General features: G+C 45.9%; 1 protein-coding gene across 1 annotated transcript; it reads right to left on the bottom strand.

The window, feature by feature from the left end:
* Positions 1–1,859: 1,859 nt before the first annotated feature.
* ghrhra (growth hormone releasing hormone receptor a) lies at positions 1,860–20,299 on the bottom strand. Its single transcript, XM_047028059.1, has 13 exons — positions 19,988–20,299; positions 19,314–19,422; positions 14,621–14,728; positions 12,388–12,488; positions 11,939–12,036; positions 11,495–11,627; positions 6,736–6,889; positions 6,428–6,488; positions 6,059–6,128; positions 5,814–5,905; positions 4,310–4,439; positions 4,139–4,180; positions 1,860–3,545 (listed from the first exon to the last, which is right to left on the bottom strand). The coding sequence occupies exons 1-13, from the start codon at positions 20,063–20,065 to the stop codon at positions 3,393–3,395; spliced, it is 1,329 nt and encodes a 442-aa protein (XP_046884015.1). The 5' UTR covers positions 20,066–20,299; the 3' UTR covers positions 1,860–3,392.
* Positions 20,300–20,579: the final 280 nt, after the last annotated feature.

The following is a 20,579-nucleotide window of genomic DNA, read 5'->3' as shown; positions in this document are numbered from 1 at the left end:
AATCGCTATAATTTACTTTTTTGAGTAAAGTTGCCTTCAGGCCAGGTAAGCAGAATTTTTCATCAAAGTTGTGAATTCATGCCTAAACAACGACACCATGTATGATATTGTCTTTCAAATGTACATTTCCATCTAGGGATTTATGTATATACAGTACTAAACTGTATACAAGACTGCTTGCTATTTAAATTACATAATGATCTGTGTCTTAAGTACAGAAATTCACCTTGGTTGATATGATTTGTGTTAATATTAGACAAGGGTATTATAGCTACACTCTCTAGGAAAACTAATTTGGGAACCTAAGAGAACTGACTATGGATGCACATAAAAAACGGTATCTTGTTGAATCAATACTGATACTGATACACACAAAAACACAAATTATTTTCCCATTTTGTAAATGTTACAATCATGAATCTGTATTTGTTATTTTTGTAGTCTTTCTGTTTTCATGTATAGTCTCTGTATGTCTTATTTTACCACGATATTCAAATACCATTCATACTAAGATGTAAAGCATTGCTGTATTGAGCTCATGTGCAGTTATTTCTGGAACTCTGGTGTAAAAATGAGAATGTAGACACAGTATTTAACAAGTATATGTTTTGATTTGTTAATGAACCAACAAGGATGTAAGTTATTTGACATACTGATATCCATAGCAGTATCTATGTGTAATACTGTACATACCTGTGACACACTTTTGTGACAAACAATAGTCTGTGATGTAAGTGCCATACATATGTACAGAAAGCTCAAATGTGCACAATGAAACTGGTCTCTCAAGTTTTTCTGTCTGTTAAAACGACAACAAATACTAATGGATGACAAAAAGCCTTAGTTTAATGATGTCCAGATCACCGTTCACAGATCATGTACCATCAACGTTGTTGACAGAATAAATACCAGTACACAAGATAAGGAAATTGAAACAAAAAAAGGAATAGACAGAATGATGACTCAACCCTTCATAGAGGCACACTGAGACAGGTGGGGGGTGCGAGGGAGGGAGGGAGGGAGGCAGGAAGGAAGGAAGGAGGGTAGGAGGGAAGGAGGGAAAGAGGGAAGGAGAGGATAAAAGGTGATGGAGTGTGTGTGTGGCTGCAAAGAAGAATCGTGTCAGAGTCCTGCAGTCCTGCCTGTAAAGAAAGACTTGTGCTGCTTCTACATGTTCTACTCACCAGCTGTCATTCTGAGTCCAGGCACTCGGATGGAAACGACCATGTCTCAAAGCTGTTACCGTGTGTCAAATGAAAACGAGCTCCTCTTCAACGTTGTTTTGTGTATCTACCACTAGGTGGCAGTGTTTGCTTTTGCCTTTTCTGTCAGTGCCTGAGTGAGTTGAAGAGGATGCATAGTGAGAGGATTTCAAGAACTTTCTGTGTGGAATGCCAATTTTTTTCTCTCTCCATAATTGTGTGTGTGTGTGCATGTGTGTGTGTGATGATGGCAATTTCCAATAAACCATCATTTGATAACTAATTGACTCGGAGCCCAATCTCAAGAGTCAAACAGGCTCTTGGGCTCAAAGCTGTTTTTGGAAGTTGTGGTCTGGAAATGTCCCTTGATCTAGAAGATGTTCATACGTAGAGGTGGCATATCATGTACTTTGTTTCTGCTTGCCTTCTTTTTGGCAGGTGTGCCCGTCATGTTGAGCTTCTAGGACAGTGTATAGTCATCGAACCCTGAATGTACCATTGTTGCTGGGCTGATCCTGGTCTGCCTCATCTGCCATGGTGTACAAATGATGTCCTTTGATTGATGTATAGTTTGTGCACATGGTTGAACCTCATTCTTGACAAAGACCTGTAGTATCTGTAATTGTGTTTTTGTATTTGGGTTTTGTGTAATCAGTGTTTATAGTGAGTGAAAGTGTGACGGTGGGCATTTGGATGTGTGTGTGTGTGTGTGTGTGTATCTCGTGTGTGCCTATATCCATGTGCAATAGTGCAATGACGACTTCTCATGAAGATAGATCATGTAAATGTAAAATAATTCTACAGTTTCATCCAGTGTCTCAAATAGGTGTTGAACATGTGACTGAGAACTACATTCGATCTAATGTATGATATGTATACAGTACTGTAACATGTATGTTTTTAATGTCCAGGTCATGTCTATAACGTATGTACATTTAACTGTAAAATAAAATGCAACCATGTGGTGAGATATTTACTCGACAAAAATGATTTATTTCACCTGTTAGTATTGTTGCTTCATATACAAAGGGGCTGAAAGGGTTTTTGGAACATTGGAAAAATTGGAACATGAAGTCCCCGTTAAAGCTCTCGAAGCTTAATTCTTGTGAGAAAAATAAAGAAAAAATAACAGTTAAATATTACGTACATTTATTATTCTGTTTGACAGTCAGAGTGCACCAGATAGTGACATTGAATATTCATGAATCATAAAATCTCCTGTATGCTTTAGGCAGTTTCATCGTCACAATACCGGACAATACCGGCAGCACAGACCATAAACAACCTCTGCATCAATGAAAACATTTTGGTTGGATTTAGAAGAATGTAACAAATAGTATACAATGATATACAATACCTATGCAACCATCTTTAAAAATCCTGCTTTAATGCACTGTGAATATAACAAGCATCATGGTTTACACACCTTTAGGAAGCGTTTCCCTCTCTCAAAAACATTTACTAAACTCCACTTGGTCTCTCACCACTCTCTCTTTTGGTGGGAATACACTGCAAGAGGATAGTGGTGATTATCATTACACTACAGCAGTGCTAAACTGTCAGCGATGAGAACAAACCAACACACACATCCCGATATTTCAGGCCCTGAAAGCTTATGAATATTCACCACAGACAGCTTCCTTCGCTAGCACCCTCATCAAAGGCAGCAAAAATCCCTCTAACTAGAGAGAACTGTTTGCCAACTGACAGGAGCCAACGTGTGCTACTGTGAGATTGTCTAACACCAGCAACACACAGAGACCTCCTGTAAGTGCTGTAAAGCACATGCACGCACCAAAGCCTGAAATAGACCACAGAGTCCCTCCCGGTCTAGCCCAGTTCCTGCTTCGTGGGCTCTTTTACCCAGTTAGATTATGCAGCACCATAAAGCGGAAGTGCAATGATCCCACGCACATACTCTGGCACAGTACCGTGCATCTCGTTTCCTTTTTAGGAGCTCCCCAAAAATGTTTAAGCTGCCTAGATTGGAAGTGTTGAACGCCCCCTCCCTCCCTCCCACACACACACACACACACACACACGCTGCCTCGTGAGCAGCCCTGGTGGCGGCCCGGAGCTCCGACATCGCTGAACGCTCTCACGACTCATTCGCAACATTGACACGACGTCACGCCAAGACACGGTCCCCCCCCACCTCCCCCTTGGCTGTTCTGTATCTGTGGTCTGCCTTCACACAGAGGAGACGCTGGCCGGAGGGAGGGGTCCTGGAGGGCCGGTGCGGTCCAACACAGTGATCTGTGTTACGGTGACACGGCGCTTGGCAGTATTGAGGTGACCCTGAGTGTGACATCGCCACAGCCTCCTCCTCAGCTCCGTTTGGACCTGGGTACACACACACAGGGGACAGGGGACCTGTGACACTCCTTACATGACTTAGATGTACCGTTCCACTCATCATTCGTAGTCGATTTACACGCTCAATTCACATTGTTGGCGGGGCTAGTTCTGGCTTGGCTTTTCAGGCCACGTCATCAGCTGATGTCACGCACGCAATCTACTGCAGGTGTGCTGATTGAAGGTCCAGGCCTTCCCCTTGCGAGGTCTTGAATACTGCAGGCATCCACGGACCCCGACACACACTACATTATGTTGTCGATGCTCTGTGAAGCCTTTTGACTTGCTTGTTAAGAAGTCTACATTAAGTTTTAAATGATTCCTGTCCACCGGGGAATCTTAAAACCTATGGCCCCTTGCCTTGTTATTGTATGTACTTGTGCTATGCTAGCTATGCTCTAAGGTAGGGGGCTCCCCCTTAGAAACAGGATAACCACGCTGCGTCTTAGTGTCTTAACAGAACTGCACGTATGACAACCTGGGAGGTCGCGCTTGTGTGTACAACCATCATGTGATGTGGTTTAATGGAATAAATATGTAACTTATGAATGATACATGATCATAAGAGCAAAAACGCTTACTTCTCCATTCATGAAGCAGTAAAGCAGAGCCACAACAAAACCCTGCAACACAGGATAAATTATTACACCAACCAGCTATGACTTCCAAACAAACTCCCTGGGACACAGGCACATTTTAAGAAAAAAATGTCTGATAAAAAATAGAAAATAAAAACCAAAATCCCTCTGCACCTGAAATGATCCCAGGCCCAGCTCGATGTATAGTCTGGCAGCCTGGCCTGTGGTCTCAGGCAAGAAGGCGAACACTGTGTAGTGCATCCCAAACAGAGGGATGAGGAAGAGGGTGGACTTGGCCAGCTTCCTGGAGGAGAGAGGGAGGAGGACAGGTAGATGGAGGGAGGAAGTGGATCAAATGGAAATATACAGTAGTGCGTACATGTGTGTATATAGAGACAGAGAAAGAGAGAGAGTGTGGGTGCGTGAGAGAGAGAGAGAGAGAGAGAGAGACAGAGAGAGAGAGAGAGAGAGAGAGAGAGAGAGAGAGAGAGAGAGAGAGAGAGGGGAAGAGAAGGAGACAGCAATGAAGAAAAGCAAAGCTCAAACTAATAAACTCAGGCACAGTTTGACCTTTCCAAGGCGGTCAATGGCTCACAGTCCCCTGCAGGCCCCTCACATGACTGGACATCTCACAAGACTCTCCAACAGACACAAAACTGCGTCCAGATCTTCACGTGGTCCCAGCTGTAGCCTGCACTGTATCCTCCCAAGTCCCATGATCTAATCTGATTGAAGCATCCCCCCCCCCAACCCCCCCCCTATCAGGACCAGACCTCCCTTGGCCACACAGATTCCCTCAGATGGCTCTTTCCCCACTCCGCATCGCAGCGCTTCACCATGACGACGCCCGTAGCTGTGCGGAGCGAGAGGATGGGTTGAGACGTTATTGTGTAATGAGCTATTCCAAGGGGTCAAAGGTCGGCATCTGGATTCTCATGGGTCACCGAGCAACCGTGTCGTTCAGCCCAAGAAGTGCCCGAAGGGTGGCCGGGATTAATCCGAACTTCCTGATAGTTTGCTCAATCCGCTTTGGACAAGCTACACCTCCCCCCAGCCCAGCCCAATCTAAATCTGGACAAGCTCAGACACTCACTCACTGGAATAGAACGCTGTCAACTGTATAATCTCCACATGATCTGACATCACGGATCTAAAAGAGCAATTGAAACGCTTGAATTCTCAGAGGAGATATATGCATATTTTAATATTTGAGTATATCAGAGGAGTCAGATAGCTGAGCGGTTACTAATCGGGAGGTTGCTGGTTCGATTGCCGGCTGTGCAAAAATGACGTTGTGTCCTTGGGAAAGGCACTTCACCCTACTTGCCTCGGGGGAATGTCAGTGCACTTACTGTAAGTCGCTCTGGATAACAGTGTCTGCTAAATGACTAGCTGTAATGTAAATGAATATTACTGGAAAATCATAACTGTGAATCTAATCTTTGATTAGGTTTCTCTAGTGGCACCAAGAATTTGTTCACCAATAAGAGGTTGTTTCAACATCGAACAAAAACACTTCTGAATTTGACTACTTATCTAATTCCCTTCACAAACATCATGTGATGGGCCGGGACTACAGCTGTGTTTGTACTTGCATCTACAGTACAAGTATAAAAACCTACTGGATAACGTTCCGTCAAACACGTCCGGCACACTGAAGTAGAGAGTCAGAACTTACATTAAGTGGCCCATGTCACTGCCCCCCATAGCTGGGGACTTGAGCTTCTGAACCAGGATGCGAATCACGTTGATAAAGATGACAATGTTGACCTAGTTGGGCAGACAAAGAACAATAAACATTCAATAAAGATGAAAATGGATTCATGTGTGAGACTTTCATGACTAGCATTGACTACAGTATAAAATAATGACAGCTTGACTTAGTCTTTGTTTCCTGGCTGTGGTATGCACGCAGCTACTCACAAGTAACGAGGCTGTGATTGGCCCTTTAATTATCCACCAAATGCCAACGCTGTCAGTGTCGTCCCAGCAACTGCAAGAGGAGTCAATCATTTCGACAATTTGACAGGAAAATGCCATTGTCATAAATGAGTAACATTCAATGCTAATATGGACACCAGATATATAATGATAACGTGTTCATTCAGCCAATGCTTTCATCAAGCAATGTGTGTGTGTGTGAGTGTGTGTGTGTGGGTGTGTGTGTGTGTGCGTGTGTGTGTGTGGGGGGGGGGGAGGGGGGGGGGTAGCAACCACTGAGCTACACCCACGCACATATATACAGTATGCACAGCCAGAGATGTGTGTAGGATGGTTAGGTCAGGGACGCACCCATTGTCATCGAAAAAGTATCGGGTCAGAACCCACACTATCAGTACTGTTGACGGGAGCCCTAGAGTGAGAAACCCAGAGTTACTTCATCATCACACCATGTCATTTACATGCATTGATTCACCGTGCTTCCATTTATGACCAATACATCCTTTCACACAATCGGATGTCATTTGCAAAATGCTTAGCATCGTCATCGTTTATCCATTGAGTTAGAATACAAAGCTCGCTCGAGCAGCATTTTTTGTTTTACCTGCAGTCAAACCTGACCCTCCTATTGAACTTACTGCCATATCTTCTCCACTCACCCCATCCAATCAGAATGTACCACCAAAAGTACTTCCTCTGCGAGACAAAGGTGAGAGCCAACAGTGTCTGCAGGTACATGCCCTCCACTAACAGCCAGAAGTAATTAGCCATGATGCTGAACTGGAAGAAGGCCACCACGGACTTGCACAACACCTGTGTGGAACACAACACAGAGAGACACCGACACTTCAGACACAGTCTTAGACAGGGTGCACAGCCTTAATACTGTGTTGAACACAACACAGAGAGACACCGACACTTCAGACACAGTCCTAGACAGGGCGCACAGCCTTAATACTGCATGTGACATCAGTACGGGATGCTCTGATCAGCGCAGCTGGCTCGTGTTGAAGCCAATCACCAAGTATTCGACAACATGCGGAGCCGCTCATCGTTAATAATGAGTGAGAGATGTTCATAAATCAAAGCAATATGTGGGAGAAATAGTTTAAAATGAAAGAGCGCTGTATGTAGATGCAGTCCTTAAGTATGTATCCATCCCTCCCCTGTATGTATGTCAACTGTTTCTTGAGACTTGGTCTTATTAAACTTGTTGTCTCTGGACTGAAATTGTGCAAACAGGTCATTACTCTTGATGCGTGAAGGAGTGATAAAAATAGTTGTCTACAAATAATCTGAATATGTTTCGAAATAACAGAAGAGTAAGATGATGTCATCTATCGCCACCCTAGCAACATCCCTCTGCTCTTGAATTCTGTTAAGATTATAATGTTTGTCGTGCTTTTTCAAAATGTTTATATGGAATGCTTTTTCACAGACTGTGTTGACTGTGTTTAGGGTGCGAGAATCCCTCCTTGCTTTAGCAATAAGATCATTTCTTATCTTTCAACACGTTGTCTCTGGTACCAACTCAGTTGTAATCCACCACAGTCCCGAGAACAAAGCTTTTAGTAAGGTTCAGCTTGTATGAATATTTCAGATTTTTCCTAAATCCCCTTTGTTCCACCGCAAGGCAGATGCTGTAACTTCAGAGCACTTCAGCTTAAGCACTGGCTTGGCTCGGGAATAACATTTCGTAGTGGGTCACCCTAAGACCCCTCCTTGAGTCACCACCTTACCGCGGTGGAGGGGTTTGCGTGTCCTAGTGATCCTGGAAGCTATGTTGTCGGGGGCTTCATGCCCCTGGTAGGGTCACCCAAGGCAAACAGGTTCCAGGTGAAAGACCAGACAAAGAGTGGCTCAAAAAACCAACCATGAAGAAATACAACAATGGTTCTCAGTTGCCCCTGCCCGGAAGCGGGTCACCGGGGCCCCCCCCTGGAGCCAGGCCCGGGGGTGGGGCTCGATGGCGAGCGCCTGGTGGCCGGGCCTTTTCCCATGGGGCCCGGTCGGGCACAGCCCGAAGAGACAACGTGGGACCCTCTTCCAGTGGGCTCACCATCCGCAGGAGGGGTCATGGGGGCCGGGTGCAGTGTGAGACGGGCGGCGGCCGAAGGCGGGGGCCTTGGCGGTCCGATCCTCGGCTGCAAAAGTTAGCTTTAGGGACGTGGAACGTCACCTCGCTGGCGGGAAAGGAGCCTGAGCTGGTGCGCGAGGTAGAGAGTTTCCGGCTAGATATAGTCGGCCTCGCCTCGACGCACAGCGTGGGCTCCGGAACCAGTCTCCTTGAGAGGGGCTGGACTCTCTTCCACTCTGGAGTTGCCCTTGGTGAGAGGCGTCGAGCTGGGGTGGGAATACTGGTTTCCCCTCGGTTCGGCGCCTGTACATTGGGGTTCACCCCGGTGGACGAGAGGGTAGCCTCCCTCCGCCTTCGGGTGGGGGGACGGGTCCTCACTGTCGTTTGTGCTTATGCACCAAACGGCAGCTCAGAGTACCCACCCTTTTTGGAGTCTCTGGGGGGGGTGCTGGAAAGCGCTCCTCCTGGGGATTCCCTCGTCCTCCTGGGGGACTTCAATGCTCATGTGGGCAATGACAGCGAGACCTGGAGGGGCGTGATTGGGAGGAACGGCCCCCCCGATCTGAACCCGAGTGGTGTTTTGTTGTTGGACTTCTGTGCTAGACACGGTTTGTCCATAACGAACACCATGTTCAAGCATAAGGGTGTCCATATGTGCACCTGGCACCAGGACACCCGAGGTCTCAGTTCGATGATCGACTTTGTAGTCGTGTCATCGGACTTGGGGCCGCATGTCTTGGACACTCGGGTGAGGAGAGGGGCGGAGCTGTCAACTGATCACCACCTGGTGGTGAGTTGGCTTCGATGGTGGGGGAGGACGCCGGTCAGGCCTGGCAGGCCCAAACGTAATGTGAGGGTCTGCTGGGAACGTCTGGCGGAACCCTCTGTCAGAAGGAGCTTCAACTCCCACCTCCGGGAGAGCTTCGATCATGTCTCGGGGGGGGCCGGGGACATTGAGTCCGAATGGGCCATGTTCCGGGCCTCCATTGTTGAAGCGGCTGACCGGAGCTGCGGCCGCAGGGCGGTCGGTGCATGTCGCGGCGGTAACCCTCGGACCCGGTGGTGGACTCCGGAGGTGAGGGATGCCGTCAAGCTGAAGAAGGAGGCCTATCGGACTTTATTGGCTGGTAGGACTCCAGAGGCAGCTGATGTGTACCGGCAGGCCAAGCGGAACGCGGCTTTGGCGGTCGCGGAGGCAACAACCCGGGCATGGGAGGAGTTCGGCGAGGCCATGGAGAATGACTTCCGAACGGCTTCAAAAAGGTTCTGGACCACCATCCGGCGGCTCAGGAGGGGGAAGCAGTGCTCTGTCAACACTGTATACGGTGGGGATGGTGCGCTGCTGACCTCGACGGGGGACGTCCTGGATCGGTGGAAGGAATACTTCGAAGACCTCCTTAATTCCACCAACACGCTTTCCGACGTGGAGGCAGAGTCTGGGGACATCGGGGGGGGCCCTTCTATCTCTGGGGCTGAGGTCGCCGAGGTGGTTGAAAAGCTCCGCGGTGGCAGGGCCCCTGGGGTGGATGAGGTCCGCCCGGAGTTCCTTAAGGCTCTGGATGTTGTAGGGCTGTCTTGGTTGACACGACTCTGCAACATCGCGTGGACATCGGGGACAGTGCCTCTGGACTGGCAGACCGGGGTGGTGGTTCCCCTCTTTAAAAAGGGGGACCGGAGGGTGTGCTCCAACTTTAGGGGGATCACACTCCTCAGCCTCCCTGGGAAAGTCTATTCAGGGGTCCTGGAGAGGAGGGTCCGTCGGATTGTCGAACCTCGGATTCAGGAGGAGCAATGTGGTTTTCGTCCTGGCCGTGGAACAGTGGACCAGCTTTATACCCTCCGCGGAGTCCTGGAGGGTACATGGGAGTTCGCCCAACCAGTCTACACATGTTTTGTGGATTTGGAAAAGGCGTTCGACCGTGTCCCTCGGGGGCTCATGTGGGGGGTGCTCCGAGAGTACGGGGTACCGGATTTCCTGATCGGGGCTGTCCGGTCCCTGTACGACCGGTGCCAGAGTTTGGTCCGCATTGCCGGTAGTAAGTCGAACTTGTTTCCGGTGAGGGTTGGACTCCGCCAGGGCTGCCCTATGTCACCGATTCTGTTCATTACCTATATGGACAGAATTTCTAGGCGCAGCCAGGGTGTTGAGGGGGTCCGGTTTGGTGACCTCAGGATCGGGTCGCTGCTTTTTGCGGATGATGTGGTCCTGTTGGCTTCATCGGGCCGTGACCTTCAGCTCTCACTGGAGCGGTTCGCAACCGAATGTGAAGCGGCTGGGATGCGAATCAGCACCTCCAAATCTGAGGCCATGGTAATCGACCGGAAAAGGGTGGAGTGCCATCTCCGGGTCGGGGAGGAGATCCTGAACCAAGCGGAGGAGTTCAAGTATCTCGGGGTCTTGTTCACGAGTGAGGGAAGAATGGAGCGCGAGGTCGACAGGCGGATCGGTGCGGCGTCCGCAGTGATGCGGGCTCTGCATCGGTCCGTCGTGGTGAAGAAGGAGCTGAGTCGAAAGGCGAAGCTCTCTATTTACCAGTCGATCTACGTTCCTACCCTCACCTATGGTCACGAACTATGGGTAGTGACCGAAAGAACGAGATCGCGAATACAAGCGGCCGAAATGAGCTTTCTCCGTAGGGTGTCCGGGCTCTCCCTTAGAGATAGGGTGAGAAGCTCGGTCATCCGGGAGGGGCTCAGAGTAGAACCGCTGCTCCTCCGCGTCGAGAGGAGCCAGCTGAGGTGGCTCGGGCATCTGATTAGGATGCCTCCTGGACGCCTCCCTGGTGAGGTGTTCCGGGCACGTCCCACTGGGAAGAGGCCCCGGGGAAGACCCAGGACACGCTGGAGGGACTATGTCTCTCAGCTGGCCTGGGAACGCCTTGGGGTCCCCCAGGAAGAGCTGGCGGAAGTGGCCGGGGGGAGGGAAGTCTGGGCCTCCCTGCTTAGGTCGCTGCCCCCGCGACCCGATCCCCGGACAAGCGGCAGATGACGACGACGACGTCACCCTAAGACGTCTTGATCACTGAACTCATAGTGTCATATACATCGCCCCCTCCTCCTGCCTTTCTATCACAATATCAGAACATCTATTTTCAACCTGGTTGGGTAGAAAATACTCAAACTATAGTGTAAGGCTTCATACATAAGTCTTCCGCCGGAGAATAGGTTATTACAAAAGTGCTTAAAGATTTTGTCAAGAACATAGCTGACCTTACCTCGATAAAGCCCAATTTACCTTGGCCCAATTTTCACTTGTGTAGCAACTTGTACTGCTAAACCTATAGGTGTTGCATTGCAGTCACATAGCAGTTCAATTGAATGCAAAGCTGTTGCTGTCTTACTGTCGACATGAAGCAGTGATCCAGTGTCTCGTCGGCAAAGAAAACGGTGTCTTTGACGAAGACCGCACTTGCTCTCAGGATGAAGGAGGTAAACAGGTTTATGTGGATGTAGTTCCTGGTGCAGTGGAACTTCCTGTCGGAAAAGGGAGCCAGATAATGATTACAGGAGAACGACACACACACACACACACCCAGACACACACACACCCAGACACACACACCCAGACACACACGCAACTGAAAAGGTTACTGAAAAATATGTATGCATGTTCGTGAACTGAAACTGACAGTGTAGGGATGTAAGTGACGTCAAGCATGAGCACATTTACTCAGTCCATTAGTCTCACACGGCAGTCTTAATGTCATCTGTTCTGACTGGGCCGGTAGGAGCTGACACTGTCTTATGGGAATTAGGGAAAAATACAGATCTAGTGTTGGTTTTACCTGAAGGCAATGAACACCACAATGGCTGTGATGAGGGAGATGAGAGAGGTGGCATACCCCACTGTGTACACCTGCCTGAACGTGGAGAAGTAGCTTGTCTAGGGTCAAGAAAACCACAGAGAAGAGCAAAACAGAACCATCATTTTTAGTTACAGAAACAAAGTAACGTTTGGAAATAAGGAAATAAACATGTTTACAAATGAGCATTGTTCTGTCATAACTATTTTTGAGGTTTCAGTTGGCTTTCCTAATCACCATTGAATGAGATCTCCTTTTGAGGGAGCAAACCAAGAACTGACACTTTCACTTGTTTTATGTGTTGCTTGATCGGGGTGTCGAAGGGAACATTTTGACATTTCAAAGAGTAGCCGCAGGAATACTGATTACATATCAAAGGCAATTGTTCCCTCGTCTACACACACAAACACTAAACCAGAAGATCCTTCTACCTCCAATCCTGGCTCATCGTCCTGGTTGAAGACACAGGCCTCGTCATAAGGAGGTAACAGCTCAGTCCAACCTTGCTCTGTACAGTTCCTGTACATGTAGCCTGTAGCGGGGTCAGAGAGATCAAGACTGGGTTGGATGTCATGTCAGTAAGATGTCTTACTTGCTTGTGGCACATTCAAGTTTACAAATGAATGTGCCGTATTTTGTATCAATTTCATTTGTGGGTTGCTTTAAGTAAATGCAGCATAGCATGGCACGCATGTGCATTACACAATGTTGCCTTAAAATCACTAACAGTTAAGAACATACATAATTCTAAGCTGTTTATGATTAACTTTACAAATTGGATTGTCGTTCAGAGCTGAAAAACACTGTTGAATGGGCCGGTTGTCTACTAAGGGCTGCTAAATTAAAGCTCTGTTGGACTTCCACGAAAACTCAGATTGGCGAGAGGATGTAATCCTCTCTCCTGGGGCATTTAAAAAGTAATCACCGCAGTGTTGGTCATATTCCGTCTAAAGATTTCGAGCCTTCAACAATCGGACATGACTTTGTTGTTTGTACATCCGCATGTCCAGTGTCATGTATTATGTAAGTCCATAATCTGGTGAAGCAACATGACGAAGGGGTTAACAGAGTGAAGCTCATTGTTTCTACATGGATGCATACAGTACGTAACGCAAGGTTTCATAATTCTGTCAGATTTATTTTATTTTCGTCTGCATGAACTGAATTATTGTACTTCATGCCAGCAAATATTTGTTGTCTTCTGAGTCCTCAACCAAGTCGTATTTAGTATTTGCTCATGGTTCAGATCAATTTGGATAGGATTCTGCTACTGAACTGCCAACAGAGCCTGTTCCTCTGTCTGTGTGTGTGTGTGTGTGTGTGTGTGTGTGTGTGTGTGTGTGTGTGTGTGTGTGTGTGTGTGTGTGTGTGTGTGTGTGTGTGTGTGTGTGTGTGTGTGTGTGTGTGTGTGTGGAGTGGAGGGGTTGAACACCTAGGGTGAAAAGGATGGTCAGACAGGAACAGGCATCATTTTGGAGCACACACTTTCATAACTAGATGTAGTTTCAAAGGACCAAAAATGTTAAAAACAAGATAGTGATTCAATTCCACTTCCTCCAAGAGCCCTCCCTCCTTCAAGAGCGTGGTTTCTGCAGGTTTTAACAGAGTCAATTATATCAACTTCCAGCAGAGTAAGCAACAACACCAACAACAATTGTAGAAATCATACAATGGCAGACTGTAGGTAAGTAACCTTGCTAACAGCACTATCAACACTAACTCTATCAAACGACAGCACATACCACTGGCATCGTATCTACTGGGTATGAGGATGTGAAAGAAGGTCAGCTTAATACAGCGTAAGTGCCGACTCCCTCCCACTTCCCCCTGGGCTGGCCTGTCCCTCAGGCTACAGATCAAACACTTCACTGGCTATAGCCTCCATCAGACACACTGTGACACGTTATCATCCTGTTCCACACACACACACAGACCAACATACACACACCCACACACACAAACACATACAGACATACATGCACAAGCACACACATACCTCTACTCAGATATCCCAATTCTAATGAAACTGGGCCTCTAAGTAGGTTAATCTCAGACCTGTCCCACATAAAGTGCATTTCAAAATGTCAATAAACAGGCTAAAGGCATTTCTTAGAAGGGGTTACAAAATCTAATTATTTCAGTTAACAGGTTGATTACTTTTAATTGTAGCAATGTATATGTAAAGCCTTAACCCTTATAGGATGTGTTAATATGAAGAAACAACTAAAAAGTTGAATATTAAGAACAAAAAGGCTATCTGTTTTTTCAGGTCCTCAGTTGTTATCCTAAACCCATTTACAGATTTGCCTACAGGATATGTAGGCTACCAGTCCTTTTTATGACTTAAACTAATTTGACATTAGAACAAGAGCTCACTTTTACACAAAGTGTCTGGCTTGTTCTCATCAACATAATTTGGCTGTGAATTCTCACCCAAGAGCAGGACACTTGCCTGAGAGAATGTTGTGATGTGCCAACTCATGCAGATGTATCTGGAATGTACAAACAACACTATGCACTGCCAAGAAAGGCCCAGTATAACATGCTTTCAATTATACACATTGCACAAAGGCATTGGTTTCTATATCTGGTCATTTTAGAGTGTTACGTGTTTGTTAATAAACCTCCTGTTTATTTAACTGTTAGATAGAAATGGAAACTGACCCTGATTGCTGGATAAATGCTGGAAAACCTCAGAACAGGAAACGTTGATCACCTGACCGACATCTGCTCTGAGCCAGCATCTGATCTCATCCCATTCTGTCCCACAGCCTATACAGAGAGAAGGAAGAAGAATGAGAGAAATAGAGAGATAGAGACAATCAACTGGGCACAAGCTGTTAAGAGCTGGCATTTGTAGCCCTAGAAGAGCTCTCCTGAGAGAACACACAATGGCATAGACAAAACTGTGACATACACACACTGCCCAGTCTGGGCTCCCTGAAGCTCTGGTGAAGCGCCATCATTTGATCTAGCCTAATGCACCCGGTGGACGGAATTAGCACCCATTGGCCAATAAATTGCAACAGTAAGACTCTTCCCATCTGGTACATGGTTGGTGTTTATTTGAATAAGATGATATAAATCTCCAATCTGTTGAATAAGTGATTCACAAATCCTTGACAATAACAATCTCAAATTAATTATTGTGAATGATGAGAAAATACGATAACAAATGTTCTTCAATTATTTGTAATCATCTTCCTTCATTTCCAAATGGTTGTAACCGACATGTTCTACTAAGCTTAAAATCTTAGTTTGACTACTTTGTCCTGACTGACTTGAAGAAAAAAATCTTAAGAAAAAAAACTTGTGGAAAGTTGAGGAACTAGATTCCAGGCACGAAAAGCAGGAGAGAGAAAAAAGATAGACATTAGTTTAGATCCGGGGGCTGTCTAGGACAATAAAAAAATAAAAAAAATCCTACTTTTCACATTAAATTAAGACTCCATATATCAGATGACATTGCAGCCAAAATCCCAACTGTTCAAGCATAGTGTGATTGAGCTAGAGGAAAAATATGTTAGAGAACAGGCCAGTAGATATTAAATTGCTTGTGTTGTATATGACAGAATATTCATCTGTTTGGATTTCTCATGTATTTGCCCAGAGGTCGTTAGGAGCTGACACTAAGAGGTTTTGCTATCCTAGTGAACAATCCAAAACGTCTGCTGTTTAACAAGCTTGCCCTCCCCCCCCCCAAAAAAAAGTGTGTATGTGTAGGGTCCATCAATTGACAAACAGGGAGGAGCGAAGACCTGGAACAGAAATAACATACAACCACACAAGACAATGCACAGGAACGTAACATATAGTCAATATAATCCACGCAGCATAGACTCTGCAGATCCACATTCAGGTCCCTGAGCTTGTCGCTGTGGGCTGAGCGAAGGCTTGAGCTGTCTCTGAATGTCCCTACCTCCAGGCTAGCTGTGTCCTTTGAGATAATCCCCAGGCCAGGAGACAGACAGGGACACACTGGCTATGTTTCACTCCCCATCAGTTCCAGGGGAGTGAGACTGTGCGCATCTCTGTTTCCTACATTTAAGTGCACTTTTGAATTGCACCGGGACCAAGTACAAAGAAATGCTATTTCATCTCTCTGCTCTGCTCGTCATTCCACCTGTCACTTTGAATATGCACATAAATAGAACGCTGTGTGTTGCATCGCAGCGGAACACGTGAGGTGAGGTAAGGGGGTGGTTGAATATCTCTCTCTGGATGTTTTCCCAGGTGTGATGCTGGCGAGGGAGTGCTGACAGAGGGCAAACGCTCAGAGAGGAGACACACTCCTCTATGCAGCAACACAAACTTCTAGGGAGAATGTCATTTATGCCCAAGCTACAAAACAAAACATAAGAAGCCTTCTTTAGACTGACGTAGCAGCGCATCACCTTGATTTGAGGAAAAGCAATGTGGTAATATACAACACTCAGGGTGCAGTCCGGATGTCAGAGCGATGACTGGGCCATCACACCACACCTGTTACTCTCTGGATGACACTGGGAAGGGGTGGAGAATGCAACCTGTTCCCGTTTGCCGATCCAGCTGAAAAACCAGCGGCTCACCTCTGCTTTGGGAGCCGCCAAGGAGAGACAGCTGCTACCAGTTAACCAGCACAAGCTGACTGGCCCATTAGGAAGGCTTTTGATTGGCTTCCGGAGAACATGGCACTAGATGGCGATTGGCTTTGGTTCCTAACAGGATGCCTTTCTTCCTGGATGGTGGTTCAGGTGGTTAGGTAGGAAAGGCCTTGACAGGATCTGTCCATGGTGCTGATGTGGTTTGCAGTGCTTGGGGACATGGATGTCCTGTTTCAGCGACATGTAATCCTTCCCACATCACACCACGGGGAGATTAACTGTAATTACAAAATACAATTTTGCCTTCCTGATGTTCAAACAATTTATTTTATGCAGGAATCCTTTCCATTGTAGGCCAGATGTGTGGGAATTATTAAAATGATTTAAAAAAACACAGCCCTTGTGATTTGACAGAAAATCAATTTTATTTAATCGCTGGATTAACAAAGAACAGTTAAAGCATAAACCAGAATGTTATGATTTCTGCCCAAAAATGAGATTAGTCCTGGCTTGTACTGTTGCAATAAAAGAACAATGTGTGCGAGATGCTCAGGAATCATAAATAATAAACACCCCAACAATGTTCATTTAATTCAGTCAGTCTGACTTATTTTTGTTTCAGCAGAATCACAAGGGAAGTGGCTCATGAAATTAGGTGCACTGCTCTTTCAGAGAAAAAGGCAAATACATTATAATGAAAAAGGATAGATGTGACTTTTTCAGACCTTTAATGCAGTCAGTCTTGAATCCAATCCCTGGGGTGTCTACCTTACTTGCCATTCAATTAACAACTGCCAACAGGGTCAATAAACTCAATCTCAACTGTTTTCTCATGGTCCCATTCTGATTCTCATGAATCCTGAAAAAACTTGTTCTCCTCTGAACTGACCATATTTCTATTCATAGAACTGTATTCACCGACAGATCTGCAGGGAATGATACAGTGGCCTTGAGAGGCACAATTCATTTAAGATTAACAATGACTCTGGAATTACTTAGGAGATTAGACTAGGCTACTCCCAGTCTCTTTCAGGAAGGAAATGAGATTCATTTGCACCCTGCCCTTCGTTTACTCTGAAAGGGTGGATGAGATGCTATCTCTTCTCGGGTGCAACAGGGTTATGACTCAATGGTGTGAAAACTAAGATGACCCTGACAATGAAGACAGCTGGACTTCATCTTTCGCAGGTGTGTGTATTTGAAATGTGGCTCTTGTTTTTGACATGAAATGACATTCACCTGCATGGTCTGCATGCATTTGCTTTGAAGGCTTACATTTGAAAGAGATTTTAAAATTGCACTTCATAATCGTACAAAGGCATACTCCTGCCTCTTTGACTGTTTGGCCAAAGTCACTTCTGTCTCCAAGTTGTTAAAAGTAATCAGCACGTACAGCGCCCACAACGATTTGTTCATGTTGACTGAGGTAGACAAAGTCATCAGGGGCAATTAACATCAACTGAGTCCCAAAATGGCATGCAAAGTTAATCTGCTTCGCCAAAGTGAGCTGTCAGTTTGGGAACTCTGTGTGTGTGTGTGTGTGTGTGTGTGTGTGTGTCGGGGGGTTGGGAAGCGGTACTAAGGCAGGTAAGAGTTCAGTTGATGAGCACTGACATTTTCCATAATAACGACATGTTGGCGACTCTCTGCTCATGGCTGTTTGTTCTTACCTGGATGCTGATTGAGGCCAGAGGGAACAACTGATCTGTACTGAGGTGAACAGCTGTCAAGCATTAGTAAGATCATCCAAGGGGTTTAGTCAAAACGTTTATGAAAACTGATTACATCAAACTATTTAAGTCTATCTAATCTCTTAAATAAATAATAAAACAGACTATTCATTTGATAAATGTACAGATTTTATACTTTATTTACATGAAGAAATTAATTCGATTACTTAAATTGTTTGATGTAATCAGTTTCCACTGTATTCTGAAATGATAGGGGCTGCAGTGTACCTGTTTAATGCCGTGTCACCTTCACACACTCTCCAACACATTCAGTACATCTATACTCTCTCTCTCTCTCTCTCTCTCTCTCTCTCTCTCTCTCTCTCTCTCTCTCTCTCTCTCTCTCTCTCTCTCTCTCTCTCTGTCTCTCTTTCTCTCTCTGTCTCTCTCTTTCTCTCCCCTCTCTCTCTCTCTCTCTCTCTCTCTCTCTCTCTCTCTCTCTGTCTCTTTTACACAATATGTCTCTTTTTCCTCCCTCATTCATGCACACAAACATACACACATACCTGACCATGTACACACATACACACACCGTCTCTCTTTCTCCAAACTGCTTTCTTTCACCCCATGCCTCTCTTGGGCCACAGTGTTTGTACAACAATACTGTCTCGATATGACAATATGTCAAATGTGCTTACTCCAACACCTGAAACTGCCAGATTAGACAAACCATAGTACTTTCTCCTAGCCTCAGAAGGCATGTACCAGACATAGTATCTGGGGTGCGAGATTGGATCAGATGTCCCTGTAAACACCAGAGGGGAACCATGTCTGGGCTTCAAACAGACCAGCCAAAGAGGGCACTTTGGATAAACAACCATGCATCTCTTGCTTACCCTCAAGCTGGGCCTTTGGCATTGTTGAATTCCGTGCCTGTCTGACAGACAGTCCTCCAAACAAAGACTGCCTTCCTCCACGGCGCTAAAGGCCAAAGCGTCGACCTGATAACCTGAATGTACTGTACCGAATGTCTTTCGTCTACACACATGGAGCCTTCGCACACGACTCCCTTCGATACACGCGTTGCATGCATGACAGTCTTACCAGTGTGGCCTGTATGATTGCGAGCTTCCTTCCTCCTGGTCTGGATGCAGAGCTCCTGAGCCTTCAGATGCTGGGAAATGATGGCACAGTCTGGATGGATTGCTTTTGCCTGAAGTCACAAGAGAGCACGTTATCTGACAAATTATCTGACATTATCTGACAGGGCATGGACACTATGGCAACCCTGGAGCTCGGGGCCAGGTGATCCAGGGAGATCCCTGGTTACCACAACACACACACACACACAGAAGCACACACTCCAAGTCTACTTAAATTTGAGTGTCTTCAAAGTGCTTTTGTGCCTTACTGCAAGTTCAAAGACACGAAATCTAGCAACATCTGGAGTATCCTACTGTGGGACAAGGGGCCTCTGTGGAAATCCATGAATCCTTTTCATCTTAATGATGACTTTCCTCTATACTGTAGTTCCTAATTAGAGTCAGCATCAAATAAAAATCTAATAGTCTCAATATATATAGTTACCACAACTTTTTAGGCTAATGCATATCTTTTTTTTTTATTAACTATAACTGACTTTTATTGGGTGAATGTGTTAATGTTTGAACGCAGCAAACATGCTTTCTTGACCTTAACATTATGACAGTTATTGTACCTTAAATGTGCTACCTGTCTAATATAGACAAGAGGAAACAATAAAAGGGGCAAAAACGTACCATTCTCCATAGGTTTGGATAAATGATGAAGAGGAGCATGAATTGTTGGTGATGTGTTCTCGACCTGTAAGATCCCATAGTAGACAATCCGTTCGTTCACTCCATTTCTCCTTTCTCGTCCAGCTCTCCTTCTTGAATAATATCAACCAGTGTCAACAAAAACAACTACAGAACTATTCTGTCTCTGTCCGTTGGCCCTTGGTGCCTCTATTACTTTTCTGTGGCAAGTAAATCCACTTTATGGGGGTACGAGCTGCCGACACTGATGCAATTCATCTTCTCCGTTCTGAACCGATAGGCTGAATAACCCACTTGCGGGAGACCGCTGAGCGCGAGTTCTTGTATCTCCCCTTGTACAGAGTAGTAAATGATGACAATCGTCACGTGCCCCATGTCCAGCCTTTAAAACTTACCTAAAAGTTATTTTTTTGTAGACTACTTTATAACATTAGGCCTGTACATGAACGACTGGAAAATGTTTTGTTTGCACAGTACTCAATGCAGGCTTCATCATCGCGTGTGATAATCTGATTCAAATTCAAACTGATTTGTAGCACATACTGTGCCACAGAATTGTATCATTTCAGACTGC

The sequence above is a fragment of the Hypomesus transpacificus genome, chromosome 10 (assembly GCF_021917145.1).
Source record: "Hypomesus transpacificus isolate Combined female chromosome 10, fHypTra1, whole genome shotgun sequence".
Lineage (NCBI taxonomy): Eukaryota > Metazoa > Chordata > Actinopteri > Osmeriformes > Osmeridae > Hypomesus > Hypomesus transpacificus.
The sequence above is the reverse complement of the archived record's forward strand: the minus strand, read 5'-3'. Positions and strand labels throughout refer to the sequence as shown.

Bases quoted from the DNA above. Each gene is read 5' to 3' on its own strand.
- ghrhra (XM_047028059.1), bottom strand. From the start codon at position 20,065: ATGGGATCTTACAGGTCGAGAACACATCACCAACAATTCATGCTCCTC. The intron at 14,729-19,313 runs GTAAGACTGTCA...CTCTCTGTATAG, and splicing joins CAATCATACAGGCCACACTG to GCTGTGGGACAGAATGGGAT. The intron at 4,181-4,309 runs GTGCAGAGGGAT...CCTGTGTTGCAG, and splicing joins TGGGCCTGGGATCATTTCAG to GGTTTTGTTGTGGCTCTGCT.